The 16464-nt window shown below is 57.5% G+C and overlaps 2 protein-coding genes across 3 annotated transcripts; one reads left to right on the top strand and one right to left on the bottom strand.

Annotated features, from left to right (window-relative positions):
- Positions 1 to 51: 51 nt before the first annotated feature.
- LRWD1 (leucine rich repeats and WD repeat domain containing 1) lies at positions 52 to 8092 on the top strand. Its single transcript, XM_008018426.3, has 15 exons — positions 52 to 272; positions 913 to 1147; positions 1252 to 1368; positions 2349 to 2489; positions 2729 to 2833; positions 3078 to 3203; positions 3279 to 3393; positions 3570 to 3670; positions 3856 to 4063; positions 4561 to 4633; positions 4729 to 4869; positions 7139 to 7230; positions 7373 to 7528; positions 7617 to 7729; positions 7834 to 8092. The coding sequence occupies exons 1-15, from the start codon at positions 193 to 195 to the stop codon at positions 7972 to 7974; spliced, it is 1944 nt and encodes a 647-aa protein (XP_008016617.1). The 5' UTR covers positions 52 to 192; the 3' UTR covers positions 7975 to 8092.
- Positions 8093 to 8380: 288 nt separating this feature from the next.
- Positions 8381 to 13850, bottom strand: POLR2J (RNA polymerase II subunit J). Of its 2 annotated transcripts, XM_008018424.3 has the most exons (4): positions 13703 to 13850; positions 11185 to 11274; positions 9286 to 9460; positions 8381 to 8608 (listed from the first exon to the last, which is right to left on the bottom strand). In XM_008018424.3, exons 1-4 carry the CDS (start codon positions 13753 to 13755, stop codon positions 8573 to 8575), a joined length of 354 nt encoding a protein of 117 aa, XP_008016615.1. In that variant the 5' UTR covers positions 13756 to 13850; the 3' UTR covers positions 8381 to 8572. The 2 variants fall into 2 exon arrangements, with proteins under 2 accessions (XP_008016615.1, XP_008016614.1); XM_008018423.3 differs by lacking the exon at positions 8381 to 8608 and having other exon boundaries at positions 9005 to 9460; positions 13703 to 13830.
- Between the last annotated feature and the right edge of the window lie 2614 nt (positions 13851 to 16464).

Raw genomic sequence — 16464 nt, 5'->3', positions numbered from 1 at the left:
TTGTAGTCCGCGCGGGGCGGGGGCACGAGGCCTGGGTTCCGCTTCCTTCCGGTTGTTAACGCCCACGGGCTCGCGCGGCGCCACCTCCTGGGCTCCGTTACCGCGGACGCCAGTACCGGGCTCCAGGAGACGCAGGGCGACGCCAGACGCTGGGGCTGCCGACTGGGTCGGCGCGGGCCGCGCCTCCTAGCCATGGGCCCCCTCTCGGCGCGGCTGCTGATGCAGCGCGGGCGCCCCAAGAGCGACCGGCTGGGGAAGATCCGGAACCTGGAGTAGGAGCCGGGCAGGGGGCGAGGCTGTGTCCGCGGGGCCGGGGGTCGGGGGGAAGAGCGGGGACCCTCCCCAACGGCCTGCCTGTCCCCGTTATCGCCCTCTGGGTTCGGCAGTGTCGCTCCAAATATCTTCTTGTTGGGAGATCGTGGCCCTACCCGCTCGCCGCGAGCCCCGAGGGGCCTCATCCCCTGAAGGGAGCCCGGAGAGTTAGGGGCGCAGCCTGCCGCTACCATTAGAGGGCCTGGGAAGCACAGAGGAGCCCCCGAAGGATCAGGAAGAGCATCCTAGAGGGGGCTAGGATGCCCCCCAGTCCTAAAGTAGTTGCAGTTTTTTTTTTTTTTTTTTTTTTTAAAGTGGTGGGGAGTCGGGAGTAGTGGCGCGCGCTTCTAGTCCCACCTACTCGAGAGGCTGAGGCGGGAGGATCCCTCAGCCCAGGAGTTGGAGGCAGCAGTGAGCTGTGATCGCGCCTAGGCGACTGAGTGAAACCCCGTCTCTAAAAATAAAGTAACGGGTGGGGGAGGGGGCCGGCTGCACTTGTGCGAGAAATGTCAGGTGAAAAAGCCTTCTGAGATAGCTGGGGCAGATTGGTGTGGGGTGCAAAGCCTGCCCGCCCCCTAAGCCTTCTGCTCCCAACTGCAGCCTGTCAGGGTTGGAGCTGCTCTCGGAGCACTTGGACCCCAAGCTCCTGTGCCGCCTGACGCAGCTGCAGGAGCTGGACCTATCTAACAACCAGCTGGAGACGCTGCCGGACAACCTGGGCCTGTCCCACCTGCGTGTCCTCCGCTGCGCCAACAACCAGCTGGGGGATGTCACTGCCTTGTGCCAGTTCCCCAAGCTCGAGGAACTCAGCCTGGAGGGCAACCCCTTCCTGACGGTAAGGGGGGGGGCCTCCCACCAGCCTCATACTGGGAGCCAGGACTCTGTTGGGCTCAGGCTCAGCATCTCCTGAGCCACTGCCGTTCACCCCCTCTTCCCCAGGTCAATGACAACCTGAAAGTCTCCTTTCTCCTGCCCACACTCCGTAAGGTCAATGGCAAGGATGCGTCCTCAACTCACTCTCAGGTGGAGAACCTGAATCGGGAGCTGACCAGCAGGGTAAGGGGGTGTGAGGGTTATTGTGTGCTTGGGAGCTATAGGGGGCATCAGGAGAGTGATGGAATTGGACATCAGGAGGATGTGAGGAGGGTGACTGATAGGGGCTCTTTGCCCTAACAGCCCCTAGCCTGATGTGCTGTGTTTTTTTTGGAGATGGAGTCTCACTCCATCACCCAGACAGGAGTGCAGTGGTGCAATCTTGGTTCACTGCAACCTCTGCCTCCCAGGTTCAAGTGATTTTCCTGCCTCAGCCTCCCAAGTAACTAGGATTACAAACACCTGCCACCACGTCCAACTAATTTTTTGTATTTTTAGTAGAGACAGGGTTTCACCATGTTGGCCAGGCTGGTCTCAAACTCCTGACCTTAGGTGATCTGCCCACCTTGGCCTCCCAAAGTGCTAGGATTACCGGTGTGAGTCCCTGCACCCGGCCTGACTCTTATAAGTAGCTCTTTCTGAGTTTTTACTTTCCTTTTTTTTTTTTTTTTGTTTTTAGAGACAGGGTCTCACTCTGCTGCCCATGTTGAAGTGCAGTGGTGTGATCATAGCTCACTGCAGCCTCCAACTCCTGGGCTCAAGCAGTCTTCCTGCCTTAGCCTCCTCAATAGCTGGGGTTTTGGCACATGTCTGGATCATTTTAAAATTTTTTGTAGAGATGGGATCTTGCTATGTTCCCCAGGCTCCACCTCCTGGCCTCAAGCGATGCTTCTTCCTCAGCCTCCCAGTGGCTGGGACTACAGGCGCCTGGGCTGTTCGGGGTGTGTGTGTGTGTGTGTGTGAGACTACAGGTGCCTGGGCTGTTCGGGTGTGTGTGTGTGTGTGTGTGTGTGTGTGTGTGTGTGTCTGTCTGTGTCTGTCTGTGTCTGTGTGTGGTTTATGAGGCTGTGATTCCAGGAGGCTTCCAGCAGGTGGCAGGATGGAGGGCTGGGTCCGGAGGAGCTGGGGTGGGCTGGGCCTGGATCTGCTCCCTCTTGCACCAGGTCACAGCTCACTGGGAGAAGTTCATGGCCACACTGGGCCCTGAAGAGGAGGCTGAGAAGGCCCAGGCAGACTTTGTGAAGTCGGCTGTCAGGGATGTCCGCTACGGGCCTGAGTCCCTCAGCGAGTTCACCCAGTGGCGGGTACGTCCCTGTCTCGATGTGCAGGGAATCACTGGCTCTCGTATCCCTAGTTGCCTGGAGGTCCCTGGGTGTGAAGGGCTGAGGGGCTGTGGGAGTGGGGTGAGTCAGGGTGGGCAGCCCTGTTGACTGGAGAGGCCCTTCCCCAACTCTGGAAGCACAGGCTCCCCCTGACTATGCATTGGCAGGGCTGGGGGCACCTGGGACTGTGCCCAGCTTCCTGATGGCCTGGCCCCACCCAGGTGCGGATGATCTCTGAGGAGCTGGTGGCCTCCAGTAGGACCCAGGTGCACGAGGCTGACAGCCCAGAGAAGCCCCCAGAAGCTGGAGCTGCCCACAAGCCCAGGGTGAGTGCAGCTCCTAGGCCTCTGAGGCCCGGCCCAGCCCAGCCCCTCCTGCCTGGAGAAGCTGCAGGAGACCAAGGTGACCTGGGCATGGGCCCAGGAAGCACCCCAGGCCCTGACTCGCTCCCTAGACGACCCTGGGCCAGCCTGGGCCTCCTACACCCACAGTGAGGTGGGGTCCAGCCTGTGATGGGCATGAAGGAAACCCCTGGCAGATGGGCCCATGGTCACAAGGCCCCCTCCACAGGCCAGACTGGCGGCCTTGAAACGGCCAGACGATGTCCCACTCAACCTCTCTCCCAGCAAGCGGGCGTGTGCCTCCCCGTCGGCCCAGGTGGAGGGCGGCCCTGTGGCAGGCTCCGATGGCAGCCAGGTGAGCTGAGGTGGCAAGGAGCAGGTGGCAGATGAGTTGGGGCTGGGCAGCCGTGACCTTCCTCTCCCCACACAGCCTGCCCTGAAGCTGGAGCCCCTGCACTTCCTGCAGTGCCACAGCAAGAACAACAGCCCTCAGGACCTCGAGACCCAGCTGTGGGCCTGTGCCTTTGAGCCGGCCTGGGAGGAGGGTACATGGTGGCGGGCAGGCGGGGCAAGGGCTGCTGGAAATGGGGCCGCCTGGCTGGGTGGGGGATCAGGAGACAGAGCTTAAAAGGCACTGTCAAGTCTGGGAGGAGGAGGCTGCAGGGAGGACTTGGATGGGAAATGTCTCCGCTCATCCGACCTCTCAAAACCGGGCACTCAGGGGCCACATCCCAGACCGTGGCCACGTGCGGCGGGGAGGCCGTGTGCGTGATTGACTGCCAGACAGGCATCGTGCTCCACAAGTACAAGGCGCCCAGCGAGGTGAGCACGGGGCAGGGGTGCCCGACTGACTCCTGCATAGCAGCATGGGGATGGGTGCAGGCTTGGCCCCCTGCCCAGTGGCCTCTTTCTTTCATGCTGGGGCTCCCTCCCCCAGGCCCGGACCTGCCCGTGTGTTCACACCAATAGCTCTGCCCCAGTGACTGTTTCCTCTAACCCCCGCCCAGGAGTTCTTTTCTGTGGCCTGGACCGCCCTGATGGTGGTCACACAGGCTGGCCACAAGAAGCGCTGGAGTGTGCTGGCAGCCGCAGGCCTGCGGGGCCTGGTCCGGCTGCTACACGTGCGTGCCGGCTTCTGCTGTGGGGTCATTCGGGCCCACAAGAAGGCCATCGCCACCCTGTGCTTCAGCCCTGCCCGTGAGACCCACCTCTTCAGTAAGCCCCTCCCCTTCACCCCTGGGACCCCCAAGCACCCCTGTCCTGCTGCCCCAGTGGCCTCCGCGCTCCCCTCCCTGGGATGGCTGGGAGCTCAGGCGCCTGCCGGGCCCCAGGCTGCACTGCTCCCACTCTAGCTTTGGCAGGAAGCCATGGCACTTCAACCCTGGCTTTATCCACAGCCTGCTCTGTGGCCTTGGAGTTTTCCACCAGCTTGGGCCACTCTGTCCCCTGTCAGTGACCTGGGGGGATGCTCCTGCCCCCGGGTGTGGTGCCCCCCGGCAAGGGAGATGGATGAGCCACAGGAGGTGGCTGCTGGAGCCACCACATCAGCTTACAGCGAGGAGACAGGGATTGTGGACCCAGGAGTGTTCTGTCCCCTAGCCTCGGCCCTCCCTCCCTGCCTTGGTGACCGTGGGCTCAGCCTGGTATGCAGCCAGCAGGAGGGAGCAAGGCCACCTCAGGGCCACCTCTCCCCTGCCCCACTCCCTCCTCAGCGGCCTCCTATGACAAGCGGATCATCCTCTGGGACATTGGGGTGCCCAACCAGGACTATGAATTCCAGGCCAGGTGATGCTTTGGGCGAGGCTGGGGAGCGGCCAGCTGCTGGGGCAGGAACACCTTGGTCCGGGGCTGATGCTCTGCTCCCTCTAACCCACCGGCAGCCAGCTGCTCACACTGGACACCACCTCCATCCCTCTGCGCCTCTGCCCTGTCGCCTCCTGCCCGGACGCCCGCCTGTTGGCCGGCTGCGAGGGTGGCTGCTGCTGCTGGGATGTGCGGCTGGACCAGCCCCAGAAGAGGAGGTGAGGCTGGGCAGGGGGCACCTTGGAAGCCAGGTCTCTGCACAGGGTGACTGTTGGCCCAGATGGGCTCAGAACAGCCTGGGCACACCTGGGCAACCATAAGGGTTGTTTTCAGGGGCCTCTTCACGGAGCTGGCCTGTCTCGCCTTCCTGCCAGGCTCGGGAGGAAAGGACTGTGACCCTGCCCTCACCCTGGGTTCCGCTGTGGGACTGGGCCATGATGACCTCCCCTTCACCTGGGGCTTCTGCACCATGCTGTGCCCGTGATCTAGCCACTCCTGCCACTCAGCAGCAGCCTGACGGTCCTCTGTGCTAGCGCAATGCCTTCATCTGTAAAGCGGGGCCAATGGCTAGCGGAGGGCAGGGGAGGCCGTGTCTGGGCAGGCAGGCAGGCTTTGGAAATGCCACATTGAGGCTTTGTGGCTCACCTGTCCTGTCTGGAAAGCCTCTGAGACAGGGCTTGGCAAGGGGTCCCTGTCCTCTTGGGGCCCCCAACCTACTGGGGAAGACAGACGCTAAGCAAAGGTGGCCTGTCAAAATCCCACAGTGTGATGCCAGCTACGAAGGAGAGGGAAAAAGAGTAACGGGCAGGGGGACACTAGCGTGGGGGCCTCAGGGGACTCTGCTGAGGTGACCAGCAGCAGATGGATATTCTGGGGCTCATGCTTTCCCCCCGGGAGCCCAGCGAGGGAGTCAGCAGGCAGAGGGCGGGAAGGTGCTCGCATGGAGGGAACGGTATATGCAAAGATCAGTGGCAGGTCAGCTGGCTGGTCTTCTTGGCCATGTGGCCACAGCTGGGTAGACTCAGCCCACAGCGAGGTGGCAAGGGTGCCTGGGCAGGGCACGCCAGGCTTTGTCAGCCACAGTAAGCTTTGCATTTCTATTTTTTATTTACTTTTTAGTTGAGATGGAGTCTCCCTCTTGTCACCCAGGCTGGAGTACAGTGGTTCAATCTCGGCTCACTGCAACCTCCGCTGCCAGGGTCCAAGCGATCCTCCTGCCTCAGCCTCCCAAGTAGCTGGGATTACAGGTGCACGCCACCAGGCCTGACGATTTTTTTTTTTTTTTTTTGAGACGCAGTTTTGCTCTTGTTGCCCAGGCTAGAGTGCAATGACACAATCTCGGCTCACTGCAACCTCCACCTACCTGGGTTCAAGCAGTTCTTCTGCCTCAGCCACCTGAGTAGCTGGGATTACAGGCGTGAGCCAACACGCCCGGCTAATTTTTGTATTTTAATAGAGATGGGGTTTCGCCATGTTGGCCAGGCTGGTCTTGAACTCCTGACCTCAGGTGATCCACCCACCTAAGGTGATCCACCCGCCTCAGCCTCCCGAAGTGCCAGGGTTACAGACGTGAGCCACTGCACTGGCCAATTTTTGTCTTTTTAATAGAGATGGGGTTTCACCATGTTGGCCAGGCTGGTCTCGAGCTCCTGACCTCAGGTGATCCACCCACCTCAGCCTCCCAAAGTGCTGGGATTACAGGCATGAGCCACCGCCCTGGGCCAAGATTTGGATTTTTAGCCTACCTACAACAAAGAGCCCAGGAGGAGCTTCCACACAGCAGCTGCTGTGCTGAACGGAGCAGCAGGGGCCTTGGTGGCAGCGGTGGTAGTTATGGGCTTATCTTTCTCACCAGCAGCCCCTGGGTTGCCTCCTCCCTCCCTGCCCGTGTGCCTGGTCCCCATGTCTAAGACGCTTCTTCTCATGCCCTCTGCCCAACTGGCTCAGGCCTGGCCCATGGTTAGCTGCTGGGCCACCCTCCTGGCTCCAGGCCAGTCTCCGAGTCAGGTAGCTGCCGGGACACTTCTCCAAGCAGACACTCCCACACGCTCTCAGCTCTGAAACATGCAGCAGCCATTCCCGTCTTTAGAGTCAGAGCAGATACCCCCAACAGCCCCCTGGGCCATGGCCTGGAAACACCTGCCCTACTTGGCTGCCAGGAGGGCCCCTGCTCATCTCACACTCGGTCCCAGAAGCACCGGCTCACTTCAGAGCCTTTTCAGACCACCTGGCCTAGTCCTGTCCTGGAAGAGCCACCCCCTCGTGCCTCTGGGTCACTACTGTGACTTGGGACACTCAGGTGCTGGCTCCCCCTTCCAGGGCAAACTGAACCTTCCTGGGGCCAAGAATGTATCTCTTTGGTGGCATCTTCTGTGCCGCCTTCCCACAGGGCAGGGTCCCCAGCAGGTGCCCTGCAGATTCCCCGGGTGAGCGGGCAGCTCTCTCTCTGCAAGGAATGGCCAACCAGCATCTCCTGCTGCCCCACAGGGTGTGTGAAGTGGAATTCGTCTTCTCTGAGGGCTCTGAGGCATCTGGACGGAGAGTGGATGGGCTGGCATTTGTGAATGAGGACGTCGTGGGTGAGTGAGCCCAACTCGCGGGACAGCCTCGCCTCTGGGCACACAGATGGGCCACTTGTCCCCAGGCTGGGCTTCTGATGATCTCTAGGGAGGTGGTGTCCAGGAGGGGCCACCCTGCACAGCTCTCCCTTCTCCCCCACAGCCTCCAAGGGGAGCGGCCTGGGTACCATCTGCCTGTGGAGCTGGAGGCAGACGATGGGGGGCCGGGGCAGCCAGTCCACAGTGGCAGTGGTGGTCCTGGCACGGCTGCAGTGGTCACCCACCGAGTTGGCCTACTTCTCGCTCAGCGCCTGCCCTGGTGAGCCCACCTGCCTGCCTGCCCACCCCATCCCCTCAGGGCCTCCGGGAGCTCTGCCCCGACTCAGGCTCCACCTCTGTCCTGACAGATAAGGGGATCGTGCTCTGTGGGGATGAGGAGGGTAACGTGTGGCTCTACGATGTCAGCAACATCCTGAAGCAGCCACCCCCGCTGCTGGCAGCCCCGCAGGCCCCCACGCAGGTACTGCCTGTCTCATCCTGCCCAGGCTTGGGCTGGCAAGGCATCAGGGACCCTGCCTTTGGTCAGCAGGAGCCCAGCCCAGCCCTCCTCTCTCCCCCCACCAGATCCTGAAGTGGCCCCAGCCCTGGGCCCTTGGCCAGGCGGTGACCAAGACCATGGTGAACACGGTGGTGGCCAATGCTTCCTTCACCTACCTCACCGCCCTGACGGACTCCAACATCGTAGCCATCTGGGGGAGGCTGTAGCCTCACACCATCGCAAAGGACCAGGAACACAGCTAACTTATTCAGTTTTGGGCCGATGGGGGTGGGAGGTCTTTCTATCAGTGAATATTTTTATTAAACTCTCTACTGTGGACAAGAAGCCTGTGGAAAGGTGTTTCGAGTTATGCAGGAAAAAGTGTTCCTGCTTTGATTGACAGGCAGGCCCAGGAGCTGAGGCTTCTAGAGCAGAGATTCATGGGAGCTCATGGATTTGCACACTTCCCTCCGGCTCAGCACTGCCTCCCCAGCAGACCCTGGGCTCTGGAGCTTTGGTCCAGAATGAATTCATCCCTGCCAACCGGAGGCCCCTGAAACAGGTCATCTGCCTGCATCAAGCCTGACAATCCACTTGCTTGTGAAGTCACCGCTGCTGAAGTCTACATCCAGGTCTCTTCCGCCATCCTTTATTAGGAATATAAAACCTAATCTATGTACAGGATACGTCGGTGTCAGGGTGAGGGGTGGTCACAAGGCAGGCCATGGCTGGGACTGGCCGCTCTCCTCCGCGTAGTGCCTGGAGCGGAGGGTCAGGCGCAGGTAGGAACTGGGCTCACAGGCTGAGCAGAGCCCCCTCTGGCCCCTACTCAATTCCTTCCTGCTTGTCTTTGATGGCCACCTGGGAGAGAGGAAGAAGGTGGAGACTGAGTTGGAACGGCTGGGGCAAGGACGCTGGGGAAACAAGCCCAGCATCACCTGGCCAGGCCCTTCCTGGAGGGCAGCCATGGGCCACACTCCCCAGGACAGTGGAGCAACTGAAGAGCCCTCCCAGCTGGCCCAGTCTAGTCGTTCTCTATGGCAGCCCAGGCGGGAATCAGGGGCCACAGGCTTCCTGGGGAGCAGATGACTCAAGACACTGAAATCCCCCAAGCTGTGGCTCTTTCCCCTCTAAACTGTTACAGACTCCCAGGCACCCTGCCGGAAACAGGCATGGGCTACACTGGGGTGAGCTGCCTCCCAGACAGAGGTCTGGAAGGACCAGGCCTTGCCAACCACAGACAAGGGACATAGAAGAGCACGACCAAAGGACAGCCGCTCCCCGCCCCAATCCGGCTCACAGCACATGAGGGGACCCTGCCACGCTACGGAAGTCCCATGAGGCAGGCAAGCCGCAAGCCTGGACTCCACAACCTCTCAGTCCACATGTCCTGGAGCCTGTGGTGGAAGTCCCTGCCCTTCCATCAGCACCGTCTCTCCCCCAGGACCTCCGAAGAAACAGGCTAGGGCTGTCCCAGGCATGGGCACATGGGCCGGTGTCCAGCCCACGCCGCCCGCCCCTCCGGGCCCCGCCCTCACCCGGAAGCGCTCCTCCAGCAGGGACAGCTCGCTGATGAGGTCGGTGATGGCGTTGGTGAAGGCTTCCTGGGGGCTGTAGTCCGGCGTGGTCTGCACTCGGATGATGATCTTGTGCTCCAAGGGGTGGGGGACTTTGTAGCCAGCAAATAGCACCTGTGGGTCCTTTAGGAGTTGTCTGCGGTCCAGGGACAGACAGTGTGAAGGTCTAGCCTCATGCCCTCGGGGCTCAGGCCCAAGCTGGGTGGCAGCCAGCTCAGAGCAGAACAGACTTTCTAGCCAAAAATCCAACCCCCCAATTTTTTTCCCCAAAAGTCTTCAAGGGAAGTAATGCTTTTAGGAAGATACCTCATGTGGGAACACCCTACCCGCACCAGACATACACACATAACACCTTGCATCCATGATGTTGAAGGACACACACACGGTCCCCCACACCCCCCACATCCATGAGGCTGAAGGACCCAAGCTGGAAACGGATTCCAGCAACCTCTTCCCACAGGGAACCGCAGTGCTGGCAGAGAGATCTCCTAGGCAGCGAATGTCCAGCCAGCGTTCAGTGACTCAGACCCAAAAAGCCCAAAAAGAGCATCCACACAGCAAATAAAGGCAGCAAGGAGGGGAGGGCCCGGGCTCTGAGCAGTGAGTGGAATGGAAATGCAACTCTGTCCTCCGAGCAGCACAGCTGCCGGCGGCTGGCCACACACACTGGGCCCTGTGCCATGGGGCTGCGTCGTGCACTGTGCCCTGGGCACGCTGGGGTCTCCTCTAGAGCAGCTCAGAGTGGTGTGAGCACCACGAGGGGGACACCCATGCATAGGTGGCAACACTGGGCTCAAGAGCAGGGGAGCAGCAGGGCCCCAGGAGAGCTTGGGTGCCCCACTGGCTGGGCTCCGGGCAAGAGTCCTCCATCCCTGTGCCCGACCACACCAGGAGACTGGGCAGACCCCACTCACAGACAGGGGAAGGCCTGGCTTCACTAGTGGCACCAGAGGGAAGAGCCAAGTCTACAGGAAAATGACAAGTCCCTGGGCCAGAGTGGCCATCACATCCCTGACCGACCACCTGGCTAGGACCTCACTGGTGTAAACGAACATCCACCAACTAATGCAGGGCGCCCATTAGGGGCACTGGAGAGCCACAGAACTCTCCTACTTCTTTCTCTTGTTAAATAGAAGTTCTAGTCTCTGCCACATCTTAAGAGTCCCAGGTGGCACTGAGGTCACAGACAGGTGGCATGAAGGGAGCTAATCTTGACTGCTTTTCAATGCCCCTTAGCATGAACAACACACAGGCCTACTGTGCTGGAATCTGCTGCTCGTTCATTTACAGAATGTGCACTTAACAGTGAATGTAAGGCCGGGCGCAGCAGCCCACATCTGTAATCCCAGCACTTTGGGAAGCCGGCGGGTGGATCACCTGAGGTCAGGAGTTCAAGACCAGCTTGGCCAACATGGTGTATCCCCATCTCTACTAAAAATACAAAAATTAGCCAGGCATCATAGCGTGTGCCTGTAGTCCCAGCTACTAGGGAGGCTGAAGCAGGAGAATCACTTGAACCTGGGAGGTGGAGGTTGCAGTGAGCCAAGATTGTGCCACTGCACTCCAGCCTGGGCGACAAGAGCGAAAACTCCGTCTCAGGGAAAAAAAAAAAAAAAAAAAAAGTGAATGTAAATGCACATGTTCATCTACAGAATAAGCCACTACAGAAGCGTGGCTTATGTGAAGACATGAAGGTCAGTGTCATTTTGATAAAAAGGTACCAAGATTATAAAATGCCCACAGCAAGCCCCCAGAAGGACCTCCTGTAGCTCAGAGAGACTGAGAAAGATCTTGGAACTTGTGCTTTGCCCAGAGGGCCCATTAAACACAGCCCCTGAGAGCCTGTGATGGCAAACTTACGATTTAATGATGTTTCCCAGTGTGTGGTCTTCTTTGTTGATGGTGAATAAACAGGCATTGGGTACCTTGGTGTCCTTGTTAATAGTGATCCTAGGAAGACACAGAGGCCACAGATGAGGTGCAGGGGCTCCCCTCCTCCCACCCTGAATCTAAATCCTGCCTCCTCCCGGCCAGGTGCGGTGGCTTGTGCCTGTAATCCCAACACTTTGGGAGGCTGAGGTGGATAGATGACCTGAGGTCAGAAGTTCAAGACCAGCCTGCCCAACATGGCGAAACCCTGTCTGTACTAAAAATACACACACACAAAAAAATTAGCTGAGTGTGGTGGTCCATGCCTGTAGTCCTGGCTACTTGGGGAGACTGAGGCAGGAAAACAACTTGAACCTGGAAGGTGGAGTTGCAGTGAGCCGAGATCACGCCACTGCACTCCAGCCTGGGCAACAGAGGGACTCTGTATCAAAAATATAAAAATAAAGGCTGGGCGCAGTGGCTCACGCCTGTAATCTCAGCACTTTGGGAGGCTGAGACGGGCGGATCACGAGGTCAGGAGATCAAGACTATCCTGGCTAACACATTGAAATCCCGTCTCTACTAAAAATACAAAAAATAGCCAGGAGTGGTGGCTGCTGCCTGTAATCCCAGCTACTCGGGAGGTTAAGGCGGGAGAATGGCATGAACCCAGGAGGCGGAGCTTGCAGCAAGACTCTGACAAAAAAAATATATATATATATATATATATATATATAATACACATATATTTTCCTATGTATATATATTCCTCTCTCTCTCTCTCTATATATATATATATATAGGAAAACAAGCTCTGCCTCCTCCTGAAGACCTTTCTCAATTTCTTCATCCCATAAAGACCTCGCCAACCCAGTCCCCTACTTCCTGCTACCCCAGATCTATGGAACCTTGGCCTTTTCTGAATTCCTTTTTTTTTTTTGTAGAGATGGGGTTTTGCTTTGTTGTCCTGGCTGGTCTTGAACTCCTCGCCTCAACTGATCCCTCCTGCTGCCCAGGCTGGAGTGCAGTGGTGTGATCCTAGCTCACTGCAGCCTCCAACTCCTCGGCTAAAGTGATCCTCCCACCCTAGCCTCCTGAGTAGCTGGGACCACAGGTGCACGTCATCATGCCTCCCCTGTTCCTTTTTTCCAAGATGGTTTCTCCACGTTGACACCACACACATTTTAGGGTGCATAATTCTTTCCTGTGGGGTGCTGTCTTGTGGACATTGTAGGACATCAGCAGCATTCCTGACCTCTATCCAGTAGATTCTAGTCATAACCCCTTTGACAACCAATAATGTTCCCAGTTATTGCCAAATGTCCCTTGTGGGGCCAAATGGTCCCCAGTTGAGAGTCTGCTCTAAAGGAGGCCAAAGTGGCTGACAAGGGCCAGACCAAGACCTCCGCACTCCAACCTGGGAACAATAAGAGCCAGTGGTTACGAGGTCTTTCAGGTGCTGAGCTTTGGACCAAGAGCTTTACACAAATCACCTCATCCAATTATCTTTATTTTGAGACAGGATTGCGCTCTGTCGCCCAGGTTGCAGTGCAGTGATGCGATCACAGCTCACTGCAGCCTGAAACTCCTGTGCTCAAGCGATCCTCCCACCTGAGCCTCCCAAAGTGCTGGGATTAAAAGTGTGAGCCAGCGCACCTGGCCAGATCCCTTTTTTGTTTGTTTGTTTTTTGAAATGGAGTTTCACTCTTGTTGCCCAGGCTGGAGTGCAATGGTGTGATCTCCGCTCACCTCAACCTCCGCTTCCCACGATCAAGTGATTCTCCTGCCTCAGCCTCCCGAGTAGCTGGGATTACCGGCACGCGCCACGACACCCGGCTAATTTTGTATTTCTAGTAGAGTAGGGGTTTCTCCATATTAGTCAGGCTGGTCTTGAACTCCCGACCTCAGGTGATCCGCCCGCAACGGGCTCCCAAAGTGCTGGGATTACAGGCGTGAGCCACCGCACTCGGCCTGAATCCCATGTTTAAGTACACTAATAAACTCATTTTCCACATGAGGAAACAGGGCCTCCAACAGATCAAGTCACAGATACAGAGTAGCTAAGTGGGGGACGCAGGGGCTGAGCCCAAGCTCTCTCCCCTGGACTCCTTCAACCCGCAGGCAGCGAGGAGCCACTGCGGCTTTTACACAGGCCGCTGACAGATCAGAGGGGATGGGGGATGAAGGATGGAAGTGGCGGGCGAGAGACAAGCCAGGAGGCTGCCAGATCCCAGAGGAAAAGGGCTATGGAGAACCAGACACCCTAGGTTCGAATATAACCCCGCCACTTCCTGCGTGTCCGGGGGAACTTGCTCCTCCGAGCCTCAGTCTCCTCATCTGCAAAATGTACACACTCGTCACTGCCTCGCGGAACGGCCTTAAAACAGGCCGAGCGGACGATCAAGCAAAAGCTGTTTCCCTCCCGGGGCAAGAGATGGGCAGGAGACACCCCAGAATGCGACAGTCGCAGGCCCGCGCACCTCGGCCCGCCGCAGCCAGCGTCACTTACTTCTTCTCGCCCTCGAAGAGCAAGAACGACTCGAAGGCTGGAGGGGCGTTCATGCTCCCGCCGCCGTCGCGTCCAGACCCCAAGTACCCGCCGCCGCCTCCTCCAGAGCCCTGATAAGAGGCCTCTTCCGGATTACGCCAGCGAGACAAACCCGCGTAAGGATCGGCTCATCGCCCCCTGTCGGGCTGGAGGATCTTGCGCAGGCGCGAGAAAAGCCCGAGGCAGGCCCGTGCCTCTGCGCGTGCGTCAGTCGGGAGGCGCCCCCCCGACACACACACACACCACCCCCTCCCCTTGGCGTGGCTTTCCCCCGTGGGCGCTCTTCGGCGCATGCTCAGAGCGCGAGGAGGGCTGTTTTGCCCCTAGAGAGACCTCCTAGTCCTGGCTGAGCGGGAACCCCAAGCTGTACCTTTCTCCGCTCCCCGTATCCCTTGATCTCCCTTTGGAAACTTGCACCCCTTTGGAGTGCGCAGCAGGAAGCCCCTGAATAGAGATAACAAAGCTAAGGGGTAGTGGACAGCTGCGGCTGGCAGCCATAGGGAGAGCAGAAGATCTCGTGGCCAGAGGCAGATCTATGATAAGCCTTCTGCGCAGGCTGCCTACGCCGACTGCTGCAGGACCCCTGCCTTGGGGGTGCCACCGGCTTATTAGCCGGGAGGAACAACTGGGTGAGGGATACAGGAGGCGGCAGGTGTATACAGAAGTGAGAGGGGAGCCCGTAGGGTTACGTATATCTTTTTATGTATTATTATTATTATTTAGAGACGGTGTCTCCCTCTGTCGCCCAGGCTGGAGTGCAGTGGCGCCATCATGCAGCCTCCAACTCCTGGCCTCCAGAGATCCTCCTACCTCAGCCTCCCGAGTAGTTAGGACTGCAGGCATGTGCCATCACACCCAGCAATTTTTTTTTTAGGGGGGGAGACATAGGGGTCTTCCTATGTTGCCCAAGCTGGTCTTCAACATGGTGAAACCCCATCTCTACTAAAAATACAAAAATTAGCTGGGCATGGCGGTGCACGCCTGTAATCCCAGCTACTTGGGAGGCTGAGGCAGGAGAATCGCTTGAACCAGGGAGATGGAGGTTGCCGTGAGCCGAGATTGCACCACTGCACTCCAGCCTGGGCGACAGAGCGAGACTCCGTCTCAAAAAGAAAAGAAAACTTTATTAACCAGTTTTGAATCTAACATCACAATCTTATTCTAGCAGTCTTCTCTTAAAATGCTTACGGGCCAGGCACCAGTGGCTCACATCTGTAGTCCCAGCACTTACGGAGGCTGAGGAGGGAGGATTGCTTGAGCCCAGGAGTTTGAAACTAGCCTGGGCAATATAGCAAGATCTTGTCTCTACTAAAAATTTACAAAATCAGCTGGGCATAGTAGTGTGTGCCTGTAGTTCCATTTACTTGAGAGGCTGAAGCAATAGGATTGTTTGAGCCTAGGAGGAAGAGGCTGCACTGAGCTATGATTGCACCTCCACACTCCAGTCTGGGTGGCAGAACAAGACCCTGTCTCAGAAACAAAACAAAACAATGAAATGCTTACAAATACATGAAATACATGTACCCAGCTTCTCAGAATGATCCATGAATCAGAGTTCCTACTCTTTTTCTGAATTGGTGCGTAATAGATCTTTGATATGTGTTCATGCTATATATGAGTCATCTTTTTAACATATTTGAAAATTATTCTTTGACAAGGCTTTTTCCGGAGGTGGTTGCTGCATACCTGTTCAGATTTCCTAAGAGGTTGAGAGAAACAGGTACTAGGTGAGCTGGGTCCGCTTAAGCCTTCCCAGGGTGCCTGCCCTGTTGTGAACACCGGCCCCCTGGGTTGCAGATATCTGCCTGGGGGTCCAATCAGATCCTCAAGACATCTGGGACTGAGCGTGGTGGCTCATGCCTGTAATCCCAGCACTTTGTAAGGATGAGGTGGGCGTTATCACTTGAGGTCAGGAGTTCAAAACCAGCCTGGCCAACATGGGGAAACCCCGTCTCTACTAAAAACACAAACATTAGTCAGGCGTGGTGGTGGGTGCCTGTAATTCCAGCTGCTCGGGAGGCTGAGGTGGGAGAATCACTTGAACTTGGAAGGCGGAGGTTGCAGTGAGCAGAGAATGTGCCACTATCCTCCAACCTGGGTAACAGAGGGAGACTCTGTCTCAAAAAAAAAGAAAAAAGAAAAAAAAAGGGGGTCCAGGTGCAGTGGCTTACACCTGTAATCTCAGCACTTTGGGAGGCTGAGGCAGAAGGATCATCTGAGCTCAGGAGTTTGAAACCAGCGTGGCCAACATGATGAAACCCCATCTATACTGAAAAAAAAAGACAAAATATTAGCTGGGAGTGGTGGCGGGCACCTGTAATCCCAGCTACTCAGGAGGCTGAGGCAGGAGAATCGCCTCAACTCGGGAGGTAGAGGTTGCAGTGAGTTGAGATCACACCACTGCACTCCAGCCTGGGCAACAGAGCGAGACTCCATCTCAAAAAACAAACAAACAACAACAACAACAACAAAAAACATCTGGGAACCTGCCCCAGGCCCCAGTTGAATGCCAGGCCTTGAAGTCTCTGGGAGGCGTGAAGTCTCTGGGAGTCTCACGGGGCAGATGGGAGGTATACCCTCTCCTGTTCCTCTCGCTTTTCCAGGTGGCCTCCAGAAACAATGTGACACCCTGGGCTATGGGCAGCTCTGCTCAGGGCCTGAGCAGAGAACCGGGGGGCAGGGCCAGGCATGCACTGATGTTAACTTCCCTTCCAGCTGCAGTG

Source organism: Chlorocebus sabaeus, chromosome 28 (genome assembly GCF_047675955.1).
Source record: "Chlorocebus sabaeus isolate Y175 chromosome 28, mChlSab1.0.hap1, whole genome shotgun sequence".
NCBI classification, from domain to species: Eukaryota; Metazoa; Chordata; class Mammalia; order Primates; family Cercopithecidae; genus Chlorocebus; species Chlorocebus sabaeus.
Note: the sequence above shows the minus strand (reverse complement) of the source record. Positions and strands in the feature narration are given on the sequence as shown.